This window comes from Hemicordylus capensis, chromosome 3 (genome assembly GCF_027244095.1).
Source record: "Hemicordylus capensis ecotype Gifberg chromosome 3, rHemCap1.1.pri, whole genome shotgun sequence".
NCBI lineage: Eukaryota > Metazoa > Chordata > Lepidosauria > Squamata > Cordylidae > Hemicordylus > Hemicordylus capensis.
The window spans coordinates 131,884,884-131,904,694 of record NC_069659.1 but is presented as its reverse complement, the minus strand read 5'-3'; the positions used below and the strand labels follow the sequence as shown (position 1 = coordinate 131,904,694).

Genomic DNA, 19,811 nt, shown 5'->3' with positions numbered 1-19,811 from the left:
GGCCACCTTCTAGTTTTTGAGGCCGCTAGGCATAATAAAAAATTTTAAATGACACATGAAAACAAAATAAGGCACCAAAAATTAACAAGTGTTTAAATTTGAGGCCCCCTTTGAGCTTGAGGCCCAGACCAAATAGCGGTAACATTCATGCTATGTGTTTTATCGTGGCGTAAAATGGCAAGGCAAGGCTGGTGTTGGAAAGGTAAAAGTAAAGGCTCTTTGTGGTGCTTTGTGAGATACTCCATTTCTTGAACCCTTAGTACAAATTATGTAATGAAGTCAGGTCTTGAAGACAAATACAAGTCTTGCTCCCATCTCCACTCCTGGTGACTAGGGGTGTACTGGGACCATTCATCCATAATCACATTGGATGATCCATTTTTCAAAATTATACTGTATTTGATACTGCCATTTTCCTCCTGATTTTTTGTCTTCAGTGCCTTTAGGTGATGTATCCTGATATGTTCTAGGAAATTGGTTTCAAAGCAGGCTCCTACTATTGTAATCTGAGGTTTTTATATAGATTTAATGGCTGTCTTCTAAGTTACTTTTCTGAAATAAGATGGAACAGCGGCTAAACTAATTTTCTTAGCTTCTAGCTCTCATAATTTCTTAAAAGCATGCATTAACTATGCTTGAAAACATGCTGTAACAGCGAGACTCCCATTCTTGACCTCTGTGATTTTAGGATTCTGTGAACAGGAAAGTCAATCTGGATTTTGTAAGAGCAAGAAGCAGGAATAAAATACTTGTTAGATTTAGCATATATCTTGACACTGTTTTTTTGTTTTCTTTTTTTTACTTCAATAGAAGCTATAGAGATGGGGGCAATTAGGATTCAGCCTGTGGTGTGTGGGGAGGGAGTATTTAATGCTTTCCACTTGTGCTGCAGTGCTGAGGAAAACCCCTCCCTGCAACAAATGGATGTTAGTCATAGGAACATAGTAAGCTCCCATATACTGAGTCAGACCATTGACCTATCTAGCTCAGTACTGTCTTCACAGACTGGCAGTGGCTTCTCCAAGGTGGCAGGCAGGAATCTTTCTCAGCCTTATCTTGGAGAAGCCAGGGAGGGAACTTGGAACTTTCTGCTCTTCCCAGAGCGGCTCCATCCCCTGAGGGGAATATCTTTCAGTGCTCACACGTTTAGTCTCCTATTCCTATACAACCAGGGCGTACCCTGCTTAGCTAAGGGGACGTCATGCTTGCTACCACAAGACCAGACCTGAGAGAGAACTTTCCATTGGTACCAGGGGAAGCTTCCTTCTTGAAGCTGATAGCATTTTGAGGGGTTGATTTTTGTTGGGACCATGGTGCAGCATGAAAGGATTTAATACCCCCTCTCGGTGAGTACCATGTTCACAGTTCTGATTGCCACCTCCTTCTTCTACACTTAGCATTTGACCCACAATCATTTACAGATGATGAATCTTGATCTTTTCTGATATTCCTATTAGAGATCAGAATGCCAACATGGATTCGTACAGAGGGTGTGTGTGTGTGTGTGTGTGTGTGTGTGTGTGTGTGTGTGTCGTTTTCCACATAACTGTACAGGAAGGACTTTGATTTGGGGAAACAAATTTTCTGGACTTTTAACTGCCGATATGTGTGTTACACAGAAATGCAAGAGAACTTTGTACTTCAGCCTTTGGTGCTTTTGCTCTAATGTTCAAAGATTAGTATGAGATTTGTGGTGAGGTGCATGATTCCCAGATAATTTGCACAGTATTCCAACTCCCATATACTAGAACTGCCACAATTTTGACACTGCTGGTTGCTCCCTGTGTATGGAAGAATGCAAAATATCTGAAAAGGGAGGGTGTTGGAGAAGTGTTAAGATACAGGACTAGGGGTATGCACGAACCGGTCCAGGGCCATGCAAGAAGCCTCCGGACTGGTCCGGAATTCGGCCGGTCCAGCAGTTCGGCGGGGGGGGAGTGTGGCTTTAAGGGCGGAGGGGTAGTACTTACCCCCCCCCACGCCGCTCTTCCCCCTCTGGCGCTGGACTTTTCTAAAAACGTTTTTGGGGCGGCAGAGTTCTTCCCTGCCGCCCCTGCCCCCATCGTTGTCTCCTGATTTTACAAGTAGTAAAAGCTGGAGCGCGCACACCGCATATGTCATTGTGGTGATGGGCGCATGCGTGGCGCCAGCTTTTACTACTTGTAAAATCGGGAGACAACAACGGGGGCAGGGGCAGCAGGGAGGAACTCTGCCGCCTCAAAAATGTTTTAGAAAAGTCCAGTGCCGGAGGGGGAAGAGCTGCAGGGGGGTGTAAAGTACTACCCCCCCCGCCCTTAAAGCCACACTCCCCCCAGTGCCGGACCACGCCTCCGTGGTTCCGTGCACATCCCTATACAGGACACAGATAAATGGTTCAGAAGCACCTCTGATACAGCATGGAGATGTTTATACCGGACTAGTTCTCCTTGTGATCCTGGTAGTCAAACCACAGTGATCAACAAGATATCTGCACCAGCTGGCATTCTGAAGGTCTGGCTTCCAATAACAGTGCTTTCCAGTGAAAACATTTCAGCAGTGACCCGAAAAGATGCCGTGTGCACCTGGAAGATACATGTAGCGATTCTCCTTCTGTCAGCTGCCTTATATGGAGTTGCTACAGAAGACACTTCTTTAAAATTTATGCAAATTGTATCGACTTAAGGATGCATTTTCCCTCTCAGTGCCTTTTCTGGACCCATGCTTGGATAATGTCTAGGACTCTTGGCATACTCCTGGCTGTTCAGGCCTTTTTTGCTGTATGAATACTTTGGTCATTTCTGCACAGCAGAGGTCTTCATAAAAAGTAAATAGGTGCAGGGAGTGAAAATACCGTGCTCCCTCAAAAGGTTGTACACTATAAATTATGTCCAAAATTCTTGATATTACTGACAGTTTTTAAAAATCCTCAGATAAGTCCACTAGTGTTTTTCAGTTCTTTAATGTAGATATTATTTCATGAATATTCAATTTTCTTCTGTTTGCAGTGGTGGCAGGGCCAGCTTTAGGGGTGTGCCGAGCTTCAGGGCGCCGAGCTTCAGGGCGCCGAGCTTCAGGGACCACCATGCAGGGGTGCCACTTGGGGCACTCGCCGGCACTCAGGCAGAAAGAGGGAAGTATGGGGTCCCCTCGGCTCGCTCCTCCTCGCACTCCAGGAAACGGGGACTTCTTTGGAATTGGTCCCGCCAGGCGAAGCGACAGTGGTGAGGGCACTCTCTCCATGCTTCCATCCCAGCAGCAGCAGCAGCATACCTGCCAGTTTATGTAGCAGTGTCAGGCGGAAGCTCCTTCACTGCGTGTTCTAGGGATAGCATGGAGTAGAAATTGGTCAGCTTTGCATCCTGGACACTGCCCAGTGTCCTGGCAATATTTGGAGAGTACCTGGTCTGCTCAATTTCCCCTTCCCTTCCCCTGGTGAAAGTTGCTGCTGACCTTGGCTTTAGTGGGAGGTTATCATCACCCCACTGCCCCTGTGAGGGGGATCCCTTGATTTCTAACCTATCGCTTCCAAGAAACATTACCTCTCCACTGGGAGGGTCGTGTGTGTACATACGAACTGGCTCTGTCAAGGAAAAATGCTAGCCAGGGATTTGCTGGCTGACTTCTCCTTGCTTGGGCTCCTCACTTAGGACTGCCTGACCTGGGACACAGTTGATGTTAACCCACAGCAGGGCAGCCCAGCTGGGAAAAGGCCTGAGGCTGATGTCCCCTCATTTTCCTACTGCACGTCACCATCATCCTCCTGGATGATCAAGGGTTCAGAGAAATTAGCTTACATGGCTTGGACTGCTGTGTTGAACTTCAAGTTAACATCAGGTTTCAGACTTCTCAGTAGGGGCTTATGCAGGCTTTCAATTCATTTCATTAAAGATTTAAAATCCTGCCTTTGACTTTAAATTTAGCTAGACTTTCAGCTGAAGAAGAAACTCACCAGAGGTTTTCCCTGGACCGTCTTGCATTGCCAGTTTCATTTCTTGTGCAAGTCCACATTGCCCTGCCCAGCTAAATTAACCCTAAATTTCTATAATCCTTTGACACCATACTGTCACTAGCATAGAATATCCCATATGCATTAATAGGCATGAGCTGAAGTAATAGAGAAAAGAAAAGATATCCTTTAACCCCTTTTATAGCTATCCTGATTGTGATTACAATAGGTTAGTTGAAGTGAATGTCCAAAAGTAACTTCCCTAAATATCAGGGAAGACACTACATGGTTTCTAGCATCTTTTGAGTCAAGGTTGCTCATTAAATATTTCAGGGAGGCCTCCAGTGTTGTTGGCAAAACATTGGAAGGCTGAGATCTCCCCTCCACCCGCCACCGCCATTTTAGTGGTGAAGAAAAATTTGGGAAATGGTTAAACTGGTAATTTTATCGGCATACTTAAAGAGAGAGAGAGAGAGAGAGAGAGAGAGAGAGATAAATAATTGATTTTAACAATATTCACATCACATTAAACAAATATTGACTTCCCGCTCACACCTCCTCGTGAATCACCAACTATAGAATTAACCCTTGCTATAATAATAATTCAAAACATATATCTTAAACCTTACAAACTCGATTTTGATCTACCCAACCTGCTATTATTACTAAATTTCAAACCCTGTTGTAAAATCAATATTAGGGAAATAGTTCTTTAAGTATAATAAAAATGGTTTCCAATCTTCTTTAAAACATTCCAAATTTTGATCTCTTATCAGTACTGTGAGTTTTGCCATCTCCGCATATTCCAAAATTTTTATCAGCCAATCTTCTTTTGAAGGCAGTTCATTACTCTTCCATTTCTGCGCATATATTATTCTGGCCGCCGTAGTAGCGTACATAAAGAATGTTAAGTTGGTTGCAGAAAACACTCCTTGCGTTATTCCCAGCAGGAAGGATTCTGGCTTCTTAGGAAATGTCATTTTAAAAATTTTCTTTAACTCATTATATATCATGTCCCAAAAGGCCTTAGCCTTCCTGCAAGACCACCACATATGAAAAAAAGTTCCTTCAGAGTGTCTGCATTTCCAGCATTTGTTTGAAACATTTTTATACATTAATGCCAGTTTTTTAGGCGTCAAATACCACCTATACATCATTTTATAATAATTTTCTTTTAAAAGATAACATGCAGTGAACTTTAAATCAGTTTTCCATAATTTTTCCCAGGCTGCCATTTCTATATTATAGCCCACATCTTGAGCCCATTTTACCATAGTCGTTTTAACCACTTCATCTCTTGTCTCCTCCATAAGCAAGAGCTTATACATTTTGGAAACTAATTTTTCATCATTTTCACACAGCTCCTTCTCAAATCTCGACGTCTGATCCTCAAATCCAACATTAAGATCTTTCTTATAAACTTCATTTAACTGATGGTACTGAAACCAATTACTAACCCAATTTTGTACTTCAATTAGACTTTTTAACTTACAATCCTTTTCTTGGAAAGATAACAAATCCCTATAAGTACCCCATTGCGATTGCATATTTACCTCTTTACGTACTAAAGCTTCAATCAGGGATAACCATTGCAGAATTTTAGGTTCCAACCATTTTCTATATTTTACCCAAACTCTCATTAAACTCCTTATATAGTGCTTAAGAAAATCTTTATGTACTTTACTTTTGTCATACCACAAACAGGAGTGCCATCCGAACCTTCTGTCAAATCCCTCCAGATCAAGTATTCTAGAGTTTCTTAATGTTATCCATTCTTTTAACCACGTCAAACTAACAGCATCAAAATACAACCTTAAGTCTGGTAGGGTAAGACCGCCTCTTTCTTTTGCATCTGTTAAATTTTTAAAATTAATTCTTGGTCTTTTCCCTTGCCAAACAAATTTAGGCATACTTAAAGTCCAATAATGAATTTGAACAATCATGGAGAGAGGCAATTCTATCATAATAGACTATAATAATTCTGCTTTGGATTACTTATATGAATATTTGTTGTAAATGGTTTGGCATGTTTAATATCTGCATTTTCGAAGCTTGCTTATTATGTTAATAATAAAAAGTGTATCTGAGAGGCCAGCTCCACCTCCCCTTGCAGCCACTGCTCCTGATAGGAAGGAAATGCAAAAAGCTGGATTTTGATCAGAAGAACATCCCCAAACCCTTTAATTCAGAGATCTCATACTTGGAACACAGGCTCCTCTCTTTTTGTGTAGGCTCTAATCTACTTCTTTATTTTAATTTTATTTTATTTCTTACATTTTTATGTAAGAATACAAAAGGTATTCAAAAAGGTCTCATACAAAAAGGTCCCTGGGTGGTTCACAATCTAAAGACGATTAAAACGTAGACACATTTAAAACAATTTTAAAATAGAAATAAAAACTCTAAAACCTAAAACTTAAAACTATTAACTAAAATCCTGGCTTAATGGGTATGTTTTTCATTGGTACTTAAAAAACATTTAGAGAAGGGAAAACGCTAATTTCATTAGTAAGTGCATTCCCGAGTCCTTTATTTATTGCATGAAATAATGAAAATGTACATTATATATAGACTATGTATAATCTACATGTTTGTTTTGTGCAATAAAGCACATTTAAAGGCATGAAGAAAGGTATCCTCTTTCTTTAAAACACCAAACAATAATACTTGTATGTTTCATGGGAGGGACTAATTTCAGTTTTCTCACAGGGTGCTGATTAGTTCAGGTTAGCCTAGATTTGTGAGATCAATTCTGTCTTGTCCTATTGCTTGTTGCATTACTATCAACAAACACAAATATTTTTGTGGAGGGTGTGTGTTTTCACATTCTCTTTTGATTGATTTTTTCTCACGATCACAGTTCAAAAGCATGCATGTTTCTATCTCCAGCAGAAGGCAGTCCAATAAGTACAAGAAGATCACCTGTTAGGTGTAAATGACTGTATGTACCTGAATCCAGGACTATATTTTTTCCAGATGTTTTGATGATAGAAATCAGGAGGTCGTCTTAAATTCAGAATCGTGTTCCTTTCAAGTAAATGCAGGTATAACCTGTATTTAAATTCTACTTTTTAAGGGGATCATCTTGAACAGGGCAGCAGTGGTGTGTGGGGTTTTTTTTAGTGAACTGTAGAAGACCCAGAGTTAGTGAAAGGTTGCTGGCTCCCATTCTTAATTTATTTTTGCTTGTTGGTCATATTCAGGTTAGTATCATTTGTAACCAATCTTATATGCTTGTTATAAGATCTGCCTGGCAAATATAAATCTTTTTGCAGAGGGGATTGGTTAGAAGAGATTAAACTTTATCTTCTGTTTGGTGTTACTTTGTGTGCTGTGTTTCCTGTAATAAGGATTCCCAGATGTTGTTGACTACAATTCCCATCATTCCCAACTGCAATAGCCTTTGGCTGGGATTTATGGGAGTAGTAGTCAACATCATCTGGGAAACCCTGTTACAGGGAACAGTGTGTGTGTGTGTGTGTGTGTGTGTGTGTGTGTGTGTGTGTGTGTGTGTGTGTGAAAGAGAGAGAAAGAGAGAGAGCAACAACTGTCATTACTTCTGTTTAATTTATATTGCTCTTCATTTTTTTTCCATTTATCTTCACAACTGCCATATGAGAGAAGCCCTTTTTACATTCTCATTTTACACATGTGGCATTGAGGCTGGGAACATGACTGGTAGTTTAATTTTTAAAAAATTATTTAGTATATTTGCTTACTACCCCAACCTTGTGTCTTTGGATGGTTTACAACAAACATAAGACAAATTAAAAGTTTAAAACCACAATTCTGCTTGAAAGGCTTGGGTGAATAAATGTGTCTTGAGAGTCTTTTTAAAAGCTGTCAGAGATGGGGAGACTCTTATTTCAGCAGGGAGTAATTCCAGAGCCTTGACCTGGTAACAGAGAAGGCCCATTCCTGAGCAGCCACCAGATGAGCCAGTGGCAACTGCAGACAGATCTCTCCAGATTACTTTAGCGGGTGGCAGGGCTCATAGCAAAGACAATGCTCTCTTAAATACCCTGGACCTAAGCTGTTTAGGGATTTATAAGTTATAGCCAGCTGTAGCAGATTAAAGCCTTTGTCTCAGAGCAAGCTCACATGAGGGAAAGAAATGCTGAATCATCTCTACTGAGCTGCCTGGCCAGGCTCCTCCTAAAACTATTCTGTATTATCGGTAGGTTCAAAATACTGCTGCCACCACCTCTTTTTCTCTACATAAACTCTCTGGGCTTGGGGTGGGATAACCTAGAAAAAAATCTTTCAGACAAGTACAAAAATCTTCCACGTGCAAGCTTACACGTGGTGAGAAAACTGATAGCTGCTGAATGTTTGAGGATGTGTTTGCAGGTAAACTATAAAAGAACAGTATCTAGAATATGCAGAGCACACACACACAAAGCAATATAACATCCCAAACATCCAGTCTGACTAAACAAACTTTCCCCTAGATTAATCTTCCCGAAGCCAAAACCCAGGCTTCCTTTCCTTGAACTCTCCAAACTCCTGTTGAGAATCAAGCCCCTGCAGTTCTGTCTTCCAAGAGCTGCGGTCATCCTGTTGCAGAAAACTCCATTCCCACATGTCCCCTTGTGCTTCTCCAGCACAGAACTTCCTTTCTTTTTCCCAGAATGCCCGGCAACAACTCTCTAGGTCCCATCCACCCCACTGGTGGACTGACTGAGCGATCTCTGTAGATTACCAGCCTGTAACTCAAGACAAGGGTTCACTTCTGGTTAACTCTTTAGAGGGAGAGGAGCCTGGTCACTATTTTGTCCAGAAACATACTGGTAGCCAGAGCATTTCTTTTAATATAGGTGTAATATGGTCTCTTCAAAATGACCCAGAGACCAACCTGGTTGCATCATGTTGCACCAATGTAGTTTCCGGACTACATACAAACGCAGCCCCACATAGAGCACACTGAAGTAATCAAGTCTGGAGGCTACTAGCATATGCACTGCTGTTTTGTGGTCATTCCTGTCAAGAAACAGATACAGCTGGTGTATCAGCCAAAGTGGATAGAAAGCACTTCCGGCCACTGTCTCAACCTGGGATACCAGAAAGAGTTTGGATCCAGAAGCACTCCCAGACTACGCACCTGTTCCTTCTGGGGGAATGTAGCCAGGACTGGCAGATCAAAATTTTCTCTTGCATGCACAATAAGCACCTCCATCTTATTTAGAATCAGTCTGAATTTATCCTTCATCCAGCCCATCACCACTTCCAGGCAAGCATTTAGGGAGGTTATGCCTTTTCCTGATGAAGCTGACATGGAGAAACGGATTTGGGTGTCATCAACATATTGATAACACCTTTCACTAAATCTGATGATCTCTCCCAGCAGTTTCACGTAGATGTTAAAAAGCATTCAGAGATGGTACTAAACCCTGTGGAACTCTGTACAAAAATTCTCATTTTTGAAGAGCAACAGTCTCCAAGTTGCTACTATGAATATTTTTATACTGCTCAAGTTCTCAAAGTGGTTTACATAGGAAAATAAATAAAACATAAATAAGATGGTTGCCACTCCCCAAAGGGCTCAGAATCTAAAAAGAAATATAAGGTAGACACCAGCAACAGCCACTGGAGGAATGCTGTGCTGTAGCTGGGTAGGATCAGTTTCTCTCCTACTGCTAAATATAAGAGAAGCATCACTTTAAAAGGTGTCCCTTTGCTCAGTTAGAGGGGGTAATCTTATAAGTACTTTATAAGTACTAACCTTATATGAACTTGACTGTAGTTTGAAAATCAATTCAGGCCATCTATTTATAAGGGTTGTGCATTGAATTGGGCCAATAACGAGATCCTGTTCCATGTGGGCCCTACTGGATAATTTTCATGAAAGTGGATCCAATGAAAACAGTCCTTCCTTCCTTGAAAAAGCTGCTGCTTTTATAGGCAGCAGCAGATGACTTTAGTAGAGAATGCTTTCCCAGCCAAAAGGCCGAGAACTTTGCCTTCCCCCACAATAGTTGGGCCATAATGGACTAGGGACATGCATGAACATTGGCCCATGCAGCAACTCGGACAAGAACTGTCCCATGGCCCATGAACCGGTCCACTCCAGCTTGCCTGACCCACAGACTGGCCTGGCGGCTTGAGTGCCTCAAAAGCAAGCACAGCAGGTCCCCACCTGTGTGACAGCTGCTCCATACAGCCCCCTGCCATGGGAGCGCCCCCGCAGCAGCCTATGAATCATGCCGCCATACATGCGTGGAACCCATTTGTGTGGTCAACATGGTGTTGCTGACCATGTAAATGGTCTCCATACATGCATGGTGGCCACTGGGGAGAGCACTACCGCTGCAAGAAACTGCATGGAGTGGCTGCCACACAGGCAAGGACTTACTGCACTGATCTCCAAAGGTGCCGCTCACCGAACCGGCCCATTGGCCATACAAACTGGAACAAACTGGCTCACCAAACCACGAACCAGCCTACACCTGAACTGCTGAATGAACAGAGGCCTGCACACATCCCTACTCTGGGGAAGGAAGCAAAGTCATAATGTTGTGTCCTTTCCCCAGAGCATTATAAGTTACCTTCAAGGGACGAAAGCAGAGTGTTTAAACCATGTTGCTACTTGCAGCTAAAATACAGATGAGGAATCTGCAGACAATACAGACAAGAATTCATCTGGAATCTGTCTGAGAGGTAGGAGTGGAACTACTGCAAAGCCATCTTTACCGTATCATTGCAGATATGATAAAGACAATATTTAAAGGTTGGATTTCAACCTGTATCTGGGTTCAATAATAATTCCATATCTGAAGTTGTTTTTGAACCCAGGTGTTCCATGTCCAAATTCAGCTTCCTAACCTGAGGGTTAGTCTGGTGCCCCCACCCCACTTGAAATATTTTTTTTTTTGGTAGAAGTCAATCAAAGGGTTGTTTTTTTGGTAGAAGTCAATCAATCTTCATTATGGTCTTTGATCAGCATAGATTACATTAAGGCAGCATTAAAACAGGCTGTGCCCGGAACTATGAAGCCAGTCGAGAGGCTATTGTCTACTCCCCACTTGCCATATGAGTATTTTTTAGAAGTGTCAATAGCAGCATAACTAGGTTGTCTCACATTATGTCAGAATATACACATTGTGGAGATTGAAAAGTACTTTCTGGTTCAATTCTAACTATAACCTAAGCTATTCTTGGGCAATGTGATGATAGTCTTCCACAAAAGAAGATAGTTGGAGAGACTACCCTTGCACACCTCAAGCACAAATTCATATTTTGTATTAATAGGGTATGGTTAGAACAGAAAGTACTTGTCAATCCACACAATGATCTGATCTGCTTTCACTATTTTCCATTGAATATTTAATAGCACCGAGCAAGAGCATGGGTATCACAAACCTCTAAAACTGTCGGTCATTAGTAATACCCTTGTGACAGTGATGCATGCCTGAGAAGGGAAGGGAAGCAGTGCTGCCTGTTATTTCTGCTTCTTCACTTTGCAGCAGCAGCAGCTCCTCTTCCTCTGTCCTATCTTCAGCCCCTCCTTCCTGTTTGCTGGATAAAGGGGTGAGGGCCATTTTGCCACCCTTACATTTGCCAGGATTCAAAGAGCTATTTTAGGTGCGCTTAATGGCTTGGGCATGCTTTGTGGGAATTTTTACTTCCCCACCGTTTGGTCAGCAGACATGCATGGGGCCCCCAACCTGTGGTACTCTGGGTATTGATGAACTACAATTCCCATCATCTTCGGCCACAATAAATTGTAGCTGTGGATGATGGGAGTTGTAGTTCAGTAACATCTGGAGTACCACAGGATGGGAACCCTATCACAATCTGCTTTTGTAAGTTCCTTCAATTTCAAAAGCAGTTTGCATTGTGGCCTGGGAGGTTACTATTTGAGAAACATGAACCCAAAGCCTATTTGTGTGTGTGCAGAACCTGTTCTGTGGGTCTTAGGGTCTCAACCAAAGACTTTTGGATGCCAGAATTAAACACTGCCAAATTGAAGAGCTATTTGTGCAGTTCATAGTCAGTTTGTTGTTCAATGTATTGTGCTGAGGAAGCCAGAAATCTATGGAATGGCCTACATAGATCATCAACCATTTTGCATCCACTGTGATATTGTTTTGCTTATAAGTTTAATAACATGAACATGCCATACTAGAAAATATTAAAACCATTAATATTTTATCTAATGTTGCTTTGTTTTGTTTTCTGCTTTTGGTATTTGCTAACAAATAACAGCTAATTTTCTTTTGATTTTTTTTTTTCTTTAGCAGTTATGAGGAATGTTGGTGAGTTTTCTGTTTCGGATAATCTGGTGGGGAGAGAGCTTTCTTCTGTGGGTTCCCCCCCCCCTCCAAAACAAAGATTATTGGGTTAATATACAAGAAGTTGTAAAATGTGTTGCATCCTGGTCTTTCCTTTCCTTCATGAAATGAATGCAGTTGCTATTGAGGTGTACTGTGTGTGATCAAATTTGTTCAGTACTACTGTGTGGCTGAATTTTCACCTGCTTTGTTCACTCTGTTAATGAACAGCTAACATTGATAAGTAATATTTAGTGTCTGAAATGTTATGTGAGTATTAGAAGATTGGCTTGCTTAAATTACCACTTTTGGTTAAAAACAAATGATACTCAAAGTACTGTTTCAATACTTTCACTTTTGCTAGAGATTAACAGTACTTCGTATTTGCCATAGTTTTATATTGGCTACATTGAAACAATGTAAATTTCCTACATTGTGGGAAGACAATGTGGTCTGTTGCTTAATTTGGTGCTTGCACTCCAAATACCTGGAAGACATAGGCCGGATTTCAGACATCAAATGGAACCATGCTTTACTCCTGGTTCTGCTTCGTACCACTTGCTTGCACACAAACCTGCTACTTTGGATAATAGTTTAGAACAAACCAGGATTCACTGAGACATCCAGACCTGGCTTGTTCTAACAGTAGTTTAGGAACAAGGCAGGATATGAAGCTGGGCAGTTTAATATTCTGGTTTGTTCCTAAATTATTGTTAGAACAAGCCATGATTTGCTAGGTTTGAATTGCACAGCAAATCTTGGCTTGTTCTAAACCAAGCAGTGCTGCTGCTGTTTAGAAACCTTTCTCTCCTTGTGAGCTCAAGGCTTGGAAATACCAGGCAAACACTGAAAGCTCTCAACCCTCTCCCTGCAAATGTGTAGAGGTTGGCTATGTTTGGTTAATCAGTGATATGAAGAAAGAATTAAATATATTCCCCCAAAACATGATTTACTGCACATGTTGTAGGACTGAGCCCTGTTATTTAAAAATAGATTCTAAGTCATAGCTCAGATCAAGGCTTCATAGTATTCTGTTGGTTAGATGCCTCTCTTGTTTGTCTGATGGGTGCTAGTGTGAAGGTGAACACATGTAGGCCCCCTGCCCATGAAGGTGCCTCATTCATTTCAGTGAGGAGAGCAATCTTTGCCCCAAAAGAAATGTCCATACAGATCCCTTCCCTCTATACAAGGGGGTGTGGTAGTCCATGCGCCCATTTGTTATGTATGTATTGGCACTTGTGATGCTCTGGATAAGAGCTAGAGTTGGATTTTAATCCAGATGTCTGAGTCTATACATCTCCATTCGTGCAAGGACTAGACGCTCTTGTCTTCTTAGATATCCGTCTATAAAAATTGGAATAATAGTGACATATCTGAAATACTTTTTTTACAGACCAGTTAGGTTCTGTGTTCTGTTACCTGTCTGCCTTTATGAGGATCCCAAGGACTACAAATCACATTAATCATAATATGTCAATTAAATCAGTGTCTACATTTTAAAACATGGTTCCTAAACACAGCATTTATTTAAATCCTGTAGAAAAATCTTTATGAAATCATTCACTGTATTAATCTTTGTATTCATCCACAAACTGATTGTAAATCAGTACAATGACTTGATTTACTGATTGTAAATCAGTATGATGACTTGAAGTTCTTAAACATTATTTTTACAGTTTTTAGTGAAGGATGATAGCTGTTCATTGGGGAGAATGATTATGGAAAGCAGATGTGTGCGAACCTCACGCCATAAAATATTTATTTCCTCTCATTTAGACAGTAGATCTGCTGCTTTTTGTTCTTTTTAATATGAGCATGACCAGAATAATGCTGCATGTACTCTGCTGCTGCCAACTATATTCTAATTCTGCATGGCATCTCTCTTTATATTTTAAGAAAAAGTGCTGCTGTTAACTCTGTATATTGTAATGTGACCATTAATTATGGTTTAAGGATCCTTAAATATCTGTCCCACATGAAGAAGAGGAATATGGGCTGACATCCAGAACAGCGTTCCCATTATGCAGCAGGAGCAGCAGTGTCCTCAAAAGGAAAGGCTGCTCTTAACCAGAGACATCTTGAGCTGCAGAAATGCGTGCACATTGGGACATATTCCTGGAAGCTAAAGAGCACTCATGGAGGCAGGGGGAGAGCAGAGGAAATCCCTCCCCCGCCCCCCCCGTCCATGCATGTCATTTGCTGCTCAGGAAGACTCTGCCTGCAAGGATGCAGTCTCTTGCTGTGTGCTCGGAACACTGCTCTTGATGTCGGCCACTGTCCTTAAAGTAAGCGGTTGGAGGAATTAGAAATGACCCAGATCAATGAAAATTGCCTCTGTTGCAATCTTAAAGGAAAATCCTACATTAATCTCTTCAAACCCTTTGATCAGTGCCAAATTCCTTCCTAGATGCTTGCGATGCCAATTTATTATGCTCTAACTTGCTTGAGTTTTAGTTAAATATATTTTGCCCAGTCTGTAATTTTTAAATTATTTTTGTGAACACTTCCCCCAAGTTAATAATTTAGATCTCTCAAGATCAATGATCCACTTTAGAGCTGTTTTTTAAACCTAGAGATGTATGCCACATTATCCATAGTGCCAGAAGTGGTGGTGCTTAAACAACTCTCCCATGCTTCTGGCATGGTTTCAGAAGCAGTTTTCAGCACACTGTGAGGAAAAGCTGCTGCTTGATAAAGAAAATTATGAGATCCACTTTGCACATCCATGCTCATGTTTCCACATAAAAGGGCCCCTCTTTCAACTAGGCATGGCAATAATATACATTTTGTCTTCCTCTCCATAGATATTCCCACCTGGTAATGCTGGCAGTTGCTCAGCAAAGCAGTTTTGTAGCCGCCCCCCCCCCAATGTTAAAATGTTGAAGAACCAATAACAGAGTGCGGAAAATTAAACTTGTTCACACAAGGGAGAAAAAGGTGTCATGCTTATTTCACATTAGAAGATGCTAGCGGTCCTACCTTGAGCCAAATTGGCACATGTTCTCTGACTTGCCGAGCTGAAGTATCCCATCAACAATATATGGTTGCACAGCAGGGGTAAGATGAACATCCTGTTCTTGTTCCCAGCTTGTGGTGTCAAGAACAAAGGGGATGTCGAGCAGTTACAGGAGACAATATCTGGCTGGTGGGCTGAGTAATTGGCCAGTTGCCGGTTGTGCAGCCTTGGCTTAACCTAAGCCAGAGTCCTGAAACTGGAAATTGAAGGGGCTGTCAAGTAAAGCTGAATAGTCAGGGACAAAGGCTTGTGAGCAACATTATGATGATCTGAATTGTGAGCTGCCTAGAGGGTTCTGAACCCAAATGACATAACTCATAGCAAATCAAAACATTACACTTTGGGCAGAGGACTAGCTTAAGTGACAATAGGGGCCCTTCCTTATGATCTGTAATCATTCAGTGAATGCTCAGAAGTCACACAGAATGGAGACAAAAATGTGGCATGCAAAGTGTTAGTATTGGCATCCAGATGTTTCCATTAAATGCAGAATTGCACCCACATGGTGATCTGAATACAGTTCCCTGCAGTACAATTTTACTGTCAGTCTTTCACATTTGATTGTTCATTTAGAGCAGGCTGCTCAACTTCGGCCTTCCTGCAGATGTTGGCCTACAACTCCCATAATCTCTGGCTATTGGCCACTGTGGCTGGGGATTATGGGAGTTGTAGTTCAAAAACAGCTGCGGTGGGGGGAGGCTATGTTGAGCAAACCTGATTTAGAGGAACTATTGCCTGTGCTTTTTTCTTCTTTGGCATGAAAAAAGAATGTAGTGCTCATCTCTTGGATTTATTTTTAAAACTGATTTAATTTCCCCCCAGCTCTTCAACCACTTCCCAGTCAATAGTGTACATACCGCAGGATATCATTCGAGCAAAGGAGATTATTGCACAGATCAATACCCTGAAAACTCAAGTCAGTTACTATGCAGAAAGACTCTCTAGAGCTGCCAAGGACAGATCAGCCAATGGACTTGAAAGAACGCTTGCCATTTTGGCAGATAAGGTATGGGATATGATTGGAAGTTTTATATCCCATTGTGATCTCTTGGATTAACTGAGGATACCTCCCATCTGTGTGCTAAGTGTGGACTTCAAGGGAACATAGCAAGGCATTCTTGGTGGTTGCCTTGCAGCTGTGGGAGTCTCTTTATTTTCATCTGAGTTACCTATTGTTGGCTACCGTTAAGCTTCTAAATATTTGAGGTTTGGAGATATATTTTAATCAATGACATATTTTTTTTTAATTAAAAAGTGTTTTAAAATTTTAGCCTGTCCCCAGCCCTATGGATGAATTGGACCAGATATTTAAATATATAAAAATCATTTTCAAAAGCAAAATGAAAAATTAAAGTGGTTGCACCTCTTGTGAGGTTCTCCTTCTCAGCCCCTTCACCAAATGTAGTCGCTAACCCAAACAAAAATCTCAGTTATAGACATCTTAGTGATGGTATGTCTACAAGGGGACATTCTTCAAAGTGCCAATTAAAGTATTCAGTCTGAAGATCTATGGCTTGATAGCAGCCTTGCATCCTGGTGATTATACTGTTTTTTAGTTTAAAACACCTCAATGTGGTTTATATAACAAGTATTCTGGATATAATGTGGGCAACTTCCAGAATATGAAGGCAAGTGGAACACTTTTGCAGCTGCTGCCATGACTGTCAATATTGCCTCTCCTGCCCTGATTGTGGACACAAACCCTTGGACATAAGGGCAGTATGATCGAGCAGGTAGTAAGGAAGATAAGGCTGGAGTTTCAAGACTGGTCCCAGCCAAGCACACAACTTACTACGAAGGTGTCTGGAGCTCAAATGAGCCCTTTTGTACTTCCATGGGTCTGACAAAGCCCTGCCAGGCGAGAGCCCCAAAGTGGAGGGGAACCAGTCTCTCAAGGGAATCAAGCTCCCAGGGAACCGTTATTGAGGGTTGTGTTCAGCATGCTCCAGCTTGAAGGACTCCTTGCTGACAGACTCAACTTTTGTGTTAGGACTCTGATCTGATGGTCCCTGCAGCTGGAGCTGCGGGCCTTTCTGGGCACGTTAGTTGCTGCTTCTCGGTTAGAGAGCTATTTGCCTCTTAAGGCTGGGTTCATAATAGCACTCAACTTCCACCCAGCATCTTCTCTCAACCAACTGGCCAGGGTAGTCTTCCATTGTCTTTCTAAAAAATGATGGCGAGCTCAGATCAAGTTCATGAAGAAATAATACATGCAGAAAGAGTTGGAAAGTGGGGGAAAAAATGTAAAAATATTTTTGTGTGTGTGGTATGTTTAATCTTTTCTAGACACGGCAGCTTGTTACTGTCTGCGATTGCAAGCTGTTGGCAAATTCAATACATGCGCTGAATGCTGCAAGACCAGATTATATAGCCTCAAAGGCCTCCCCAACTGCTACAGAGGAAGAACAAGTGGTGCTCAGGAATGACCAAGACACTCTAGTGGCCAGATGGACAGGAAGAAATAGTCGATCTTCTCTGCCGGTGGACTGGCATGAAGAAGAATGGGTAGGCTTGTTGACTACTGATGGTGTGAGTTCTGTTACTACTATAGGCCTTAGATTAAGATGCCTTTTACAGGAGGTTGTAGACTTCCAGGCATTCGTCTTCTAGAAGACTTTCTGAGGCACTATTACCGCGCTTATAGTCGATCCAAAGGAATGCCTGAGTAAGTGGTGATGTGATACGTCTCTCCTTGTGCCTTCCCCATGTGGTGTCTTTTAAATTTCTGGTCAAACCAGTATTTGGATTTTTTTCTCCTTCCCAGGAAAAGGTTTGGGTGAATGTTGACAAAAGTCTTGAGTGCATTATCCAGAGGGTGGACAAACTACTCCAGAAAGAGCGTTTGCAAAGTGATAGCTGTGAAGATGTTTTCCAGTGTGAAACCAGCTGTTCTAGCAAGAAAGGTAAACGGGATACTCGTGCATACTGGATAAAGCCAAAAGCCTTAAGTGAGATCTCATCTTCATCTTCATCCCAATCATCATCTCCATCCATGTCATCCTCTGCATGCCATTGTCCCACAACCACAAGTGCGTATGACAGCCATGACTACTTCCTTCTGCTACTGCTTTGCTCTGCTTTGGCATATCTCTTAGCCTGTATGCCATCATGCGCTATGTGATTTTCTACTAATCAGCATGCCTGGTGCCCTTTATACATTACAGCAGAAGCTGCTTTTCCTTGTCTTCATCCTAGGATGCTTCTGTAATGTTTAAAGGTCCAGCATTACATGGGTAGGACCCATCGCGTAGGTCCTTCCCATGCATCTGTTGGGCTACCAGGTTGTTGCCAAATAAGAGTAGCAGGTCAAGCAGGGAGTGCCTGCTTCACAAGAGATTAAGTGACTTAAGTGATTAAGTGAAAATAAATATTAGGCATTCTGAAACATCTCCATCTCATCCAGTTAAAAGGCACATCAGCCCCTCTGAAGTTGACTAGGGATTAAACAGTGACAGTATGATGAGGAACTGGAAACTCCTGAATTGTTTTGTGTCTTGCAAAAGTGACTTTTATTAGCGTTTGTCCTACAGTTCTATATGTGGACTATCAGAAAGAGTGAAAGTCACTTTAAGATTCTTCTGTCTGATGGTCCTGAAGTACAGAATTGTTGGATTTCAGCTGCATGTTGACAGTTCTGCTTCTTTATAATTCAGCCATGTAACCAAGCATGCAACTATTGGACGCATATTCTGATATTTGAGACTTGATCTGTATGGCTGTAATTTTTATGCAGCACTTTTCAAATGGCCCAAAGCACTTTCAAATGGCACAAAGCATTGATTTTGAGAGCAAGTGTTCTCAAGAAGCAGCAAAATAATAGCAGCTCGTCAGAAATATAAAGTGAGATGTCAGTTGAGATTTTAGCTACAGCTCTAATGAGGCTGGGAGCCCGTTCAAATGATGGTTTTTGCCTGCATGCTCATGCATTTAACTGTTGATGTGAAGATGATCTGTTCATGTTGGAAAAAGAGACTTGGTGAGCTCCAGAGACGAACCCTGTGAGAAAGATGTGCTTTGAAAACAGGAATCTCTCTTGACAGTTGTGTGGAGTTCCACGTGTCATCCTCTGATGAGCAGTTAAATGCATACATCCTAGTGAAAATGAACTGGCTCTCTTGCTTTCAAGCAAATGTGATTTAAGATTGATTTACTCATTTAGCAAGTATCCTTACTAGAGAGATCGTTATTCTAGTACGTTCTCTTGAGTGATCAGCATATTGAAAGGGAAGAGTACTTTGGGGAATAGGGCCAAAGAAAGGGCATCTTTTTATACTATGAATTGTTATAGTTACTGCAGAAAACATCAATATTATGCTGGTGCCTTCTGTAGCAAGAGTGGATATCACATGATTATATGTGTATCTTTTAAACATCCATTACGTGAGTTTAGAAAACTTGTCTGGACCAAGTTTCCCAGTCACATGGGTTAAAAATGCATAGATGTATAGCTGTGTGGAACATCCACTTGTGACCTGTCTGCTGTAGAGAAAACAGAAGTAACACGATTACCCCCTACAGCAATTGTTATGTGTGAGACTACTCTACTAAAGCCCGGTCATGTTCAGTAAGGGGATATGTTAAAACTGAATAGTTACCTTTG

The 19,811-nt window shown here is 41.5% G+C and overlaps 1 protein-coding gene and 1 long non-coding RNA gene across 16 annotated transcripts in view; one reads left to right on the top strand and one right to left on the bottom strand.

The window, feature by feature from the left end:
• INPP4A (inositol polyphosphate-4-phosphatase type I A) overlaps positions 1-19,811 on the top strand; it is a 165,898-nt gene that overhangs the window by 99,087 nt on the left and 47,000 nt on the right. For 4 of the 15 annotated variants that reach the window (XM_053306020.1, XM_053306021.1, XM_053306022.1 and 1 more), the window contains 4 exons: positions 2,985-3,200; positions 16,034-16,217; positions 17,498-17,716; positions 17,976-18,240. In XM_053306020.1, the coding sequence (XP_053161995.1) occupies positions 2,985-3,200; positions 16,034-16,217; positions 17,498-17,716; positions 17,976-18,240 (884 nt within the window). Of the gene's footprint in view, positions 1-2,984; positions 3,201-12,162; positions 12,181-16,033; positions 16,218-17,497; positions 17,717-17,975; positions 18,241-19,811 lie in introns of all 15 variants that reach the window. The other 11 variants (XM_053306026.1, XM_053306031.1, XM_053306025.1 and 8 more) reach the window with 5 other exon arrangements.
• LOC128349557 (uncharacterized) overlaps positions 2,990-19,811 on the bottom strand; it is a 40,269-nt gene continuing 23,447 nt past the window's right edge. Inside the window, exons 2-4 of the long non-coding RNA XR_008318847.1 lie at positions 15,175-15,407; positions 9,027-9,193; positions 2,990-3,298 (exon numbers count right to left, since the gene is read on the bottom strand). This is a non-coding gene — a long non-coding RNA (uncharacterized LOC128349557). The remainder of the gene's footprint in view (positions 3,299-9,026; positions 9,194-15,174; positions 15,408-19,811) is intronic.